This window comes from Eschrichtius robustus, chromosome 14 (genome assembly GCF_028021215.1).
Source record: "Eschrichtius robustus isolate mEscRob2 chromosome 14, mEscRob2.pri, whole genome shotgun sequence".
NCBI classification, from domain to species: domain Eukaryota; kingdom Metazoa; phylum Chordata; class Mammalia; order Artiodactyla; family Eschrichtiidae; genus Eschrichtius; species Eschrichtius robustus.
In genome coordinates, this window is record NC_090837.1 from 15,469,501 (window position 1) to 15,481,336 (window position 11,836).

General features: G+C 48.9%; 1 protein-coding gene across 1 annotated transcript; it reads left to right on the plus strand.

The window, feature by feature from the left end:
* The first annotated feature begins 2,513 nt into the window (after window positions 1-2,513).
* On the plus strand, window positions 2,514-11,373 carry CFAP73 (cilia and flagella associated protein 73). Its single transcript, XM_068562585.1, has 7 exons — window positions 2,514-2,569; window positions 4,128-4,236; window positions 5,154-5,258; window positions 5,587-5,787; window positions 6,307-6,528; window positions 6,813-6,971; window positions 11,296-11,373. The coding sequence occupies exons 1-7, from the start codon at window positions 2,514-2,516 to the stop codon at window positions 11,371-11,373; spliced, it is 930 nt and encodes a 309-aa protein (XP_068418686.1).
* The last annotated feature ends 463 nt before the right edge of the window (window positions 11,374-11,836 follow it).

Here is an 11,836-nt window from a genome sequence, read left to right on the forward strand (position 1 = left end):
ATGAGGACTTTTTGGGGTGATGGAAATATTTTGCATCTTAACTGTGATGGTTACACGACTTTATGCATTTGCTAAAACCCACAGAACTGCATGTGGAAAAAACTGAATTTTACTCTATGTGAATTCTACCTCAGTATTTTTTAAATCAAGAAAACTTAGCTCATGAATCTTGTAACTTTGCATCAATTTATGCAGAAAAATAGTATGTACAACTTAATGCAAAATGCTCAAAGACAAAATGTGCATTATTTTAGCTCCATCTTTCTTTTTTTTAATATGCTCTAACAGAATGCTTGGGGGTTGTTTTAAACGATGTAGGCATTACAGTAACTATAGTATTTTTAAAATAGTGTTACTCTAACCCCCTCACACCGGTCAGAATGGCCATTTAAAAAGTCTACAAGTTACAAATGCTGGAGGCTTCCCTGATGGCACAATGGTTGGGAATCAGCCTGTCAATGCAGGGGACATGGGTTCGAGCCCTGATCCAGGAAGATCCCACATGCCACGGAGCAACGAAGCCCATGCACCACCACTACTGAGCCTGCGCTCTAGAGCCCGTACGCCACAACTACTGAGCCCGCATGCCACAACTACTGAAGTCTGCACGCCTAGAGCCCGTGCTCTGCCGAGAGAAGCCACCACAATGAGAAGCCCGCGCGCCACAATGAAGAGTAGCCCCTGCTCGCTGCAGCTAGAGGAAGCCCACGCGCAGCAGCGACGACCCAATTCAGCCAAAAATAAATAGATAAAAAAATAAATTTATGGAAAAAAACACAAACAAATGCTGGAGAGGGTGTGGAGAAGAGGGAACCCTCCTACACTGTTGGTAGGAACGTAAATTGGTGCAGCCACTATGGAAAACAGTATGGAGGTTCCTCAAAAAACTAAAAATAGAGTTACCATATGATCCAGCAATTCTACTCCTGGGCATATATCCGGACAAAACTCTAATTTGAAAAGATACATGCACTCCAGTGTTCATAGCAGCACTATTTACAATAGTCAAGACATGGAAACAACCTAAATGTCCATCAGCAGATGAATGGATAAAGAAGATGTGGTGTACATATATACAGTGGAATACTACTCAGCCATAAAAAAGAATGAAATAATGCCATTTGCAGCAACATGGATGGACGTAGAGATTATCACACTGAGTGAAGTAAGTCAGAAAGGGAAAGACAAATACCATATGATATCACATATATGTGGAATCTAACATATGACACAAATGAACTTATCTACGAAACAAAAACAGACCCACAGATATAGAGAACAGACTTATGGTTGCCAAAGGGAAGGGGGGTAGGGGAGGGATGGATTGGAAGTTTGGGATTAGCAGATGCAAACTATTATATATAGAATGGATAAACAACGAAGTCCTACTTTGTTCCCCTACCACAGGGAACTATATTCAATATCCTGTGATAAACCATAATGGAAAAGAGTATGAAAAAGAATACATATATATGTATAACTGAATCATATATAACTGAATCACTTTGCTGTACAGAAGAAATTAACACAACAGTGTAAATCAATTATACCTCAATAAAAATTTTTTAAAAAGTGTTACTCTACAAAAAGAAAATACATTTCCTTACATGAAAAAACAAATTATTTAAAATGGAAAAATAAAACAATTGGAAACAAAGAGGACAAGATGCTCGTGTTTGTTATTTCCAGTTGGAGGACCCATGAGTATTTGTAATATTACTCTGGGTACTTTCCCCTATTACCACTCCCGGCAGTTCTGTTTTAAAGATTAAATTAGATACCGTAAGTAGAGTACTCAGGGCAGTGTCTGACCCACTGTAATTGTGCAAACTATGTCACCTCCTCCCCTACCCCCCATTCTCCAAATGCAGATTATGGGTCCCTTCCAAGTTGGTTTCCACCAGGTAGTGCTGATGGCCCCTCTGCTTTATCTCCCTAACCAGGCTGGGGGCTCCGTGAGACAAGGCTAGGGTAGCGCCATCCCCAGCAATGGGAGTGGACCATCAAAGGGCTGGAACATAGTAGGACCTCAGCACCTTGCCAGGGAGTGAATGCCTGTCCCCCCAAGGACCTGGCAAACAGTGGGTGCCCAATAATTACTCATTTGAACAGACATCTGAGCACACAACCACATTAGTGAGGCCCCATCCCACCCATCCAGGACGAGGTTTGACCAGACATGGGGCACCAAGAGGGGCAAATTCTTGGCCAAGAGACCCACGTCCTGTTCACTGCACCCCAATTTAGATTGGGAGTTCAAGCCTCCGCCAGAACGGGCAGAAGATGCTCCCCTCCCTGCAGCCCCCTCTCTCTCCCTCTCCGGGTGGATTCTCCAGGCCTCAGGCAGGCAATGGAATGTTGTGTCGTTGGTTGCCCGGGCGACCGAGGCTGGCTGGGTGGCTGCCTTCCGGGAGTACTGAGCGTGCAACCCCTCCATCAGAACCCTCCAGGGCCTCCTCTAGGCTAGTGCAAAACTCCAGAAAGCAAGCAAGCCTGGGGCAATTGCCAGGAGAATGGCTGTGCCCTGGGAGAAATATTTCCGACTGGCCTTGCAAGAGAAACTGTCTACGTGAGTGGCGTGGAGTGGCAGGGAGGGCTGAAAGGAGGGCAGGAGCAGGTGGGATGATCCCTCCCTTCCCCCTACCCCTGGGTTCTGGCTTCCTCGGGCAGTTCTTGGTGGGGGATTATTGCCCCCCACTTCATAGAGGAAGAAACTGAAGCTCCGAAGGAAATGGCAATTTCCACAAGGTCTCAGGGGTAGTTAGGGCAGAGCTGGGTCTATGGCTCAGGTCTCTAATCTGTTCCTGATCCCCATCCCTAGTTGATATCCAGCTGAGATTATACCATTTGATCCAAGGTGGGAGGGAATTACTCTTTGAGCTCTTGCCCCCTCTCACTGCAAACTGCATTTTAAAGGAAGGGTGGAGGAAGCTTGTCCGGTGCCTGCCTTGTTTCAGCAGTGTGGCCGGGGGCCCCATCTTCAGTCTCAGAATCAGTAAAATGAGAGGGTTTCCCCTGGACCAGAGCTGGGAAAGCCTTGCCTAGTGGAATGGTAGTGCATCCCTTCTGCTCCCTACACAGCCGACCCTGCGGAGCTGTGTCCAGCCCCTCCTCTCCCCTGTCAGCCTGGCTCCAGATCCCAGCCTCCCTCTGGATCCTCCCCGCAGAGGTCAATAGGCAGCTCAGTCTCAACTTGGCCTTAGCGAAGAGCTGATCTCCCTGCTCCCCACTCAGCCCACTATCAGCAACATCCTTCCAGCATCTAGGTTCCCCTTCGACTCCTTTCTCACCCTCTCGTCACCCCATCAGCTCTGCTCTCCAGTGGTATCCAGAACCGACCCCTCCTTACCCCTCTACTGCACCCACCCAGATCAGAGCCCCATCCTCTCCGCATTATCCTGTGACCCGTCCCTGGTCCCCTGCAGCTGCCCTGCCCCTCCTATTGTCCTTGCTCCCCACAGTAGCCAGAGGGGGTTCCCTCCTCTGCTCCAAACCCTCCCATGCCTCCCACCTCACTCAGAGTCAAGGCCAAAGTCTCCCCTCATCACGGCCCACTGCAGTCTCACCCTCACAACTTCCCTGGTCTCACTTCCCTTCTCTCTGTTCCTCCCTCCCCTCCAACTGCCCTGGCCTCCTGGCAGCTCCTTCTACATACCAAGGTCCTTCCCTTGGGGTTTGGCATTGGCCATTCCCTCGGCCTAGACTCTGTTCCCTGCGGTATCCACATGGCTCCCTCCCTCTTCCCCTTCAAGCTTCTGCTCAGATGTCCCCCCCATAGAGACTTTTCTATCTCCCTATTGAGAGATTTCCTTCAGTCTGCTGAATTTTTCATCTTAGCACCTGCCATGTCCTAGCATTATTTATTATTATTTGCTAGCTTTTTTCTGTGGCCCCCAGCGGGATGGCAGCTCCTGGAGGGCAGGAATCTGTCTGTCTTGATCAGGGCTGCATCCCCAGTGCCTAGAACAGTGCCTGGTACAGAGTAGGTGCTCGGGACAATTTGTTGAATGAATGAAAAATTCAACAGCCAGGAGGTGGCTAATGGGGGTATGTCAGGCACCAGTGGGGAGTTTGGGGGCCCTGACTCTTGCCTCCTTCACCCTTACCTCTTCCTTGAACCCCTCCAGGAAGATCCAGGGGCGGAATGTGGACCACGTCCCACCGCCACTGCTGCGTCTCTTGGAGAAGAGGCAGGAACTAGTGGATGCAGACCAGGGCCTTCAGGCCCAGAAGGAGGTGAGCCACTTAGTGCAGTCCCTGAAACTTTTTGGGACACTCCACCTTAAAAAAAAAGAAGAGGGGAAAGTGATGGAGCCAACTTATTACTACAAGGTCTGAGACAAATCATCACTGTCCTGAGCCTTGGTTTCCTCGTCTGTCAAATGGGGATCAAATGAGATCAGTGGTTCATGCAAATAAATGTGCATTGAGCAGCTACTGCATGCAGGGCACTGCACTGGGATCTAGAGGTCTCACCACAGTCCCTGCCCTCATGGGCTCACAGCTTAGAGAAGGGGACAGACAAGTGTCCAGGTGGTGATGGCTGTGAGGGGGGAAGCACTGAGCAGGGGCTGTGGGAGCCCAGAGAAAGCCCCTATCTCTACACAGGGGTGGTCATGGAGGACTTCCTGGAGGAAGTGATGTCTTAGGGAACGCTGAAGGGCAAGTTGGCTTATCCAGCAAAGGGGGACAGGGTTAGGAGGGAGAAACAGGCAGAGGGAGCAGCATATACAAAGACAGGAAGGCAAGGACAAAACACAGGTGGGTAAGAGGCTAGAAGACAGTATCAGAGGAGAGAGGGTAAGATGAGGCCCCAAGGAAGAGCAGGAATGCTGACACGCAGGGGCTACAGGAGGGAATTTGGGCTTCATCGTGGGTGGTGGGAGCGACAGGTGGATTTGAGCAAGGGTGCAGTGACAAGATTAAGGGCAAAAGGGACTTCCCTGGTGGTCCAGTGGTTAGGACTCCACGCTTCCACTGCAGGGGGCATGCGTTTGATCCCTGGTCGGGGAACTAAGATGCCACATGCCGCAAGCGCAGCCAAAAAAAAAAAAAGATTAAGGGCAAAGGATGAGCGAGGTTAAGTGTGAATGTGAAAGCGCTGGATGTCTTGAAACCCCAAACACCACGGACACCCACTCCTTACCCCCCAGGTGTTCCAGACTATGAAGGCATCCCTGAAACAGCGGTGGGAACAATTGGAACAGAAAGAGCAGGAGTTAAAGGGGTCCTTTGTCCGCTTTGAAAAGTTTTTGCAGGTAGGTGGAGCCTGCTGGGGGGAGGCAGGGCAGAGGGTCACAAAGTCACAATCCTAAAGGAGCCAGACCGCTCACATAAACTTAAAAAGCGGGCTTACCAATACAAAAGGGAGTGGTGGGAAATACACACTCACTGCCTGAAGCATTTTAAAAAGAGTGGGAGAGGAGTGAGGGACCAAAATCCGAGATTCTGGCTGGATTTGGCCCGCGGGCCATCTGTTTGCAACCCGTGACTCAGCGTGCGAATGTTGGGGCGGAGTGGATGCGGCAAGCTCCGCAGGCTCCCAAGTCCTGGGGTCGTCGCCTCCTCTCCATCCCTCCTTCCCAGGATGCCGAGGCCCGGCGCAGCCGCGCACTGCGGAGGGCGGCGGAGGAGCGGCAACTGGCCGGCCGCCGGGAGGCGGAGGCGCTGCGGCTTCGGGCTCAGCTGGAGGAGCTGCAGCGGGAGCACGCGCGGCTTCAGCGCCGGCTTTGGCGCCTCGAGCCCTGCGCGCGCCTGCTGGGGCAAGTACTGGAGCAGCTGCCCGAGGTGAGCGCCCTGCAGGAGGTTTTGGTGTTCAGCGCCACGTGCAGCCCCAGGCAGCCTCAGGGACGGCTTTGGAAGTGTGCACTACTGGAGCGCTGAGTGTATGCCAGGAGTCACCACTTATTGAGCACTAACTGTATGTCAGGAACACGCTTTGTTCTTGAATTCTCCCCAAGGTCCAGTGAAGTGAGTCTTGTTATTGCCAATCCCATTTTACAGATGGGGCAACTGAGGCTCAGAAAGATAACTTACTCAAGGACACACTAGCAGGTGGGGGGAGGGGGAATCCAAACACTCGGTATTAGTTGAATGAAACAGTGACTTAGTATTAATCACAGGCAGTGAAGCTTAGCTAGGCTTGATGGTGGAGGTGGGGAGGGGCCTGAGTAATCACACTTCTGGGGAAGGGGCTGTGTGATGCCCCCATTTCACAGTTGGGCTGAGGAGGCGCGGGGGGTGGTAGGGCGGGGAAGGGCAGGGGGGCTGCAGTACCAGTGAGTCCCCCTCCCGAACCCATCCCAGTTCCAAGAGGTCCCCGAGCTGGTGGCGCGCTTCGACTGCCTGGCCGACACGCAGGCGGCGCTGAGGCTCACGGAGCGCCAGCGGCTCGCGGAGCTGGGGGAGGCGCGCGCGCGGCTGCAGCGGCTGCGGGACGCCTGGCAGGACGAGCTGCTGAGGCAGGGCCAGCGGCGAGCGCAACTGCTGGAGCAACTGGAGGCGGCGCGGGAGCGCACGCTGCACTGGGTACCGCCGCCGGGAGGAAGTGGGCGCCAGGGACCCCAGCCTCCCACCGCTGGGAGGAGTGCCATATGGGGCAACGCTTCGTTCATGGGCAGGTTTCAGGCATCGGAAAGAACTTTAGGGCGCAGGAGGCCCTTCCTATGAGAACTTGACACCCGAGTCCAGCACTCCTCTCCCTGATAGCACCTAGGGGCATCTATGACTGGTGGGAAGTGGACGCGAATGTGGCCCCAGCCCTCCTCAGGCCAGCTCACACCTTAATGGGGAAGGGGGCGGGTGTTCTCCAGGAATCCAAGTGTATTCAGATCCAGAACACCGCGGCTGAGAAGACCCTGCTACTGGGACGCACCAGGATGGCAGCACTCAACCTGTTCCAGCTAGTGTGCCAGCACCAGAGGCGGCCACCTGCCCTGGACATCGAGGACACCGAGGGGCATCTGGAGCAGGTGAGGATCCCTCTTTATGTCACCTCCAGCCCCCTAACCGTTGGGAACATCATGGTGCCTGAAATCCCGCCTTCTCTGGGTTAAGCATGACCCTCTGCGATCAGAGCCCAGTCTCCTAGCTCCGTGGCCGCCTAGCCCCCTGCCCGGGAGCCCTGGTTTGGTCTTGGCTCTGCTGGTCACCTGATATGAGGTCAGAAGGAAGTTGGATCCTCTCTGGGTCTCAGTGCCCTCACTGTGCAGGAGGCCGGGGTATATACTGATGGGTACAATACAGTTATGCCTAGAGTTCTTCTGTCTCAGGATCTAAAACACAAACGAGACATCGATAAGAAACCAGGAGATGGAGACTCACTTTTAATTAGTCCCTGACCCTCTGGCTCCCGCATGGTCAGGCCTTGGCTTCCCTGGGGAGCGTGAGGGCAGCGTTGTACAGTGCTTTTTCTTTCTGCACAATGGCATTACAAATGTCATTGTGTACCAAGTATGCCCGGCTTTTCTATTCACTTGGGTTTGCAAGGTGGTAGAACATGTGACATGGTTTACAACAGAGGGAGGGGGTTTCTGACTTTGGACACTTCTGTTGATTCTAGTGGGTCCCCAAAGCATGGCTCCTTTGAGAAGTGGAGGAAACACCCTCGCCTTTGCCCCATCCCATCCCCACTCCTGTCCTGCAGCCAGAATTCCAACCAAATGCCAAGAACTGGGTCCCCGGAGCCTACCTTTGTGCCACATCCTGAGTCGTGTGGATTCATGTGTACACCACTGTTCTCTCAAGTGTGGCCCGGGTACCCCAAGGTACAAAAGATGACTCTAGGAGGGACAGAGGCTCGATATGAAGCAACAGGCAAAAGCCAGTCCTTTTATTTTATTTTATTTTAATAGATCTTTATTGGAGTATAACTGCTTTATTGGAGTATAATCTTTATTGGAGTATAATTGCTTTATTGGAGTATAATTGGAGTATAATTGCAATACTGTGTTAGTTTCTGTTGCACAACAAAGCGAATCAGCCATATGCATACACATGTCCCCATATCCCCTCCCTCTTGAGCCTCTGTCCCATCCTCCCTATCCCACCCCTCTAGGTCATCGCAAAGCACCGAGCCGATTTCCCTGTGCTATGCTGCTGCTTCCCATCAGCCAGCTATTTCACATTCCATAGTGTGTATATGTCGATGCTACTCTCACTTTGCCCCAGCTTCGCCCTCCCACCCCATGTCCTCAAGTCCATTTTCTATGTCTACCTCTTTATTCCTGCCCTGCAACTAGGTTCATCAGTACCATTTTTTTTTTTTAGATTCCATATGTATCTATTAGCGTATGGTATTTCTTTTTCTCTTTCTGACTTACTTCACTCTGTATGACAGACTCTAGGTCCATCCACCTCACTACAGATAACTCAGTTTTGTTTCTTTTTATGGCTGAGTAATATTCCATTGTATGTATGTGCCACATCTTCTTTATCCAGTCATCTGTTGATGGACATTTAGGCTGGTTCCATGTCCTGGCTATTGTAAACAGCGCTGCAGTGAACATTGTGGTACATGACTCTTTTTGAATTATGGTTTTCTCAGGGTATATGCCCAGTAGTGGGATTGCTGGGTCATATGGTAGTTCTATTTTTAGTTTTTTAAGGAACCTCCATACTGTTTTCCATAGTGGCTGTATCAATTTACATTCCCACCAACAGTGCAGGAGGGTTCCCTTTTCACCACACCCTTTCCAGCATTTATTGTTTCTAGATTTTTTGATAATGGCTATTCTGACCGGCGTGAGGGGATATCTCATTGTAGTTTTGATTTGCATTTCTCTAATAATTAGTGATGTTGAGCATCTTTTCATGTATGTCTTCTTTGGTGAAATGTCTATTTAGGTCTTCCGCCCATTTTTTAACTGGATTGTTTGTTTTTTTGATATTGAGCTCCATGAGCTGTTTGTATATTTTGGAGATTAATCCTTTGTCTATTGTCTCATTTGCAAATATTTTCTCCCATTCTGTGGGTTGTATTTTTGTCTTGTTTATGGTTTCCTTTGCTGTGCAAAAGCTCTTAAGTTTAATTAAGTCCCATTTGTTTATTCTTGTTTTTATTTCCATTACTCTAGGAGGTGGGTCAAACAAGATCTTGCTGTGGTTTATGTCAAAGAGTGTTTTTCCTATGTTTTCCTCTAAGAGTTTTATAGTGTCTGGTCTTACATTTAAGTCTTTAATCCATTTGGAGTTTATTTTTGTGTATGGTGTTAGGTAGTGTTCTAATTTCATTCTTTTACATGTAGCTGTCCAGTTTTCCCAGCACCACTTATTGAAGAGGCTGTCTTTTCTCCATTGAATGTTCTTGTAATTTGTCATAAATTAGGTGCCCATATGTGCGTGGATTTATCTCTGGGCGTTCTATCCTGTACCGTTGATCTATATCTCTGTTTTTGTGCCAGTACCATACTGTCTTGATTACTGTAGCTTTGTGGTATAGTTTGAAGTCAGGGAGCCTGATTCCTCCTACTCCGTTTTCCTTTCTCAAGATTGCTTTGGCTATTCGGGGTCTTCTGTGTTTCCATATGAATTGTAAAATTTTTTGTTCTAATTCTGTGAAGAATGCCATTGGCAGTTTGCTAGGGATTGCATTGAATCTGTAGATTGCATTGGGCAGTATAGTCATTTTCACAATATTGATTCTCCCAAGAACATGGTGTATTTCTCCATCTGTTTATGTCATCTTTGATTTCGTTCATCAGCGTTTTATAGTTTTCTGAGTACAAGTCTTTCACCTCCTTAGGCAGGTTTATTCCTAGGTATTTTATTCTTTTTGTTGCAATGGTAAATGGGAGTGTTTCCTTAACTTCTCTAATTTTTCATTGTTGGTGTATGGGAATGCCAGAGATTTCTGTGCATTAATTTTGTATTCTGCAACCTTACCAAATTCATTGATTAGCTCTAGTAGTTTTCTGGTGGCATCTTTAGGATTTTCTATGTATAGTATCATGTCATCGGCAAACAGTGACAGTTTTACTTCTTCCTTTCCAATTTGTATTCCTTTTCTTTCTTTCTCTTCTCTGATTGCTGTGACTAGGACTTCAAAAACTATGTTGAATAAGAGTGGTGAGAGTGGACAGCCTTGTCTTGTTCCTAATCTTAGTGGAAATGCTGTGTTTTTCACCATTGAGTACAATGCTTGCTGTGGGTTTGTCATATATGGCCTTTATTATGTTGAGGTAGGTTCCCTCTATGCCCATTTTCTGGAGAGTTTTTATCATAAATGGGTGTTGAATTTTGTCAAAAGCTTTTTCTGCATCTATTGAGAGGATCATGTGGTTTTTATTCCGTAATTTGCTAATATGGTGTAACACACTGCTTGATTTGTGTATATTGAAGAATCCTTGCATCCCTGGGATAAATCCCACTTGATCATGGTGTATGATCCTTTTAATGTGCTGTTGGATTCTGTCTGCTAGTATTTTGTTCAAGATTTTTGCATCTGTGTTCATCAGTGATATTGGTCTATAATTTTTTGTGTGTGATATCTTTTTCTGGTTTTGGTATCAGGGTGATGGAAAGCCAGTGCTTTTTCAGCCAACCATCTGATCTTACCAAGGAGAAAGGTTCAATGCCAGGGGGGTGGGGAGGGGGGGCGGCAACTATGCCTTTAACCCCCATAATACTCCCTGGTCTCCAGGGCCTGGGGGCTCACACCCTCTGTGGGCAATGGTAGCTGCCAGAATTGAGTAACCAGGTTTCATTTTCATTTTGTTATTTTTCCGGTTACCCCCTACTTATGGCAAGGAGTAATTTAATCTCTTCCCACTTTTGGTAGAGATATAGTTTCCTTGTCAGATGTTTATTTCGGTGACAAATGTGAAGGAAGAGCCCAAGGATAAGTTTGCCATCAAATTCTAGGTCTTGGCAGTGGATCCGTGGGTGTTCATTAAGTTTATATCAATAAATAGATTAAAACAAAATAAAGGAGGGCCCCCAATGGAGAAGATAAGAGTAGGTCATACACCAGTGAACACGACTGATCCAATTAAAAGGAAAAAAATAAAAAAAGAATTGATGCAAGTGAAAATACTAATTCAACTATAATACAGGCGATTGATAGCCAGCTAGAAAACTGAAGGTGCCCGCGAATCAACTGTTTGGGAGGCTTGGACTGAGGCTTTAAAAACCAGAATGGTTTAGGCCAGGTTCACTGCCCCAGGGAACCACTATCATTGCTGTCTAATAAGGGTCTCTATCCCCCACCCCTGCTTTGCAGCCTCTGGGGTTTTGGGGGGGTGGGGACTGGACACTCAAGAGGCTGGGATGTGACTCTGGCTGTGTCGGAACCCCCAGGTGAAGCTCTTCATCCTGGACCTCTCCACCATGCTGGCCGGCCTCCATCAGGCCAAGCCCTCCATCCCCGCCTCCTAACCCTGACCCAGGTGAGCAGTGGGGGAGGGGCCCCCAGGAGGTACACAATTCCTGCGGGGTACAGGCTGAGTGGCTCTCACCAGAAAGACGGGAGGGCTGTGCCCGCTCAGATTGCAGTGGGGTGGGCATGAGGGGCACACAGCAAATACTAAATAAATGTGGGCTACATAGGGGGCATCAATCCCACATCTACCATGTGGCCTGGGACCTGGTCCTCCCACCCAGGGCAGATGGGGGATTTTTTTTTTTTTTTTAATAAATTTATTTATTTATTTCTGGCTGCGCTGGGTCTTTGTTGCTGCACAGGCTTTCTCTAGTTGTGGCGAGCGGGGGCTACTCTTCGTTGCAGTATGCAGGCTTCTCATTGCGGTGGCTTCTCTTGTTGCGGAGCATGGGCTCTAGGTGCACGAGCTTCAGTAGTTGTGGCACGTGGGCTTCAGTAGTTGTGGCTCATGGGCTCTAG

What these genes read in the sequence shown, in the direction of transcription:
- CFAP73 (XM_068562585.1), top strand. Translation starts at nt 2,514, where the DNA reads ATGGCTGTGCCCTGGGAGAAATATTTCCGACTGGCCTTGCAAGAGAAA. An exon ending in GCCTTCAGGCCCAGAAGGAG is followed by an intron (nt 4,237 to 5,153) that starts GTGAGCCACTTA and finishes CTTACCCCCCAG; the next exon opens with GTGTTCCAGACTATGAAGGC. An exon ending in TACTGGAGCAGCTGCCCGAG is followed by an intron (nt 5,788 to 6,306) that starts GTGAGCGCCCTG and finishes AACCCATCCCAG; the next exon opens with TTCCAAGAGGTCCCCGAGCT.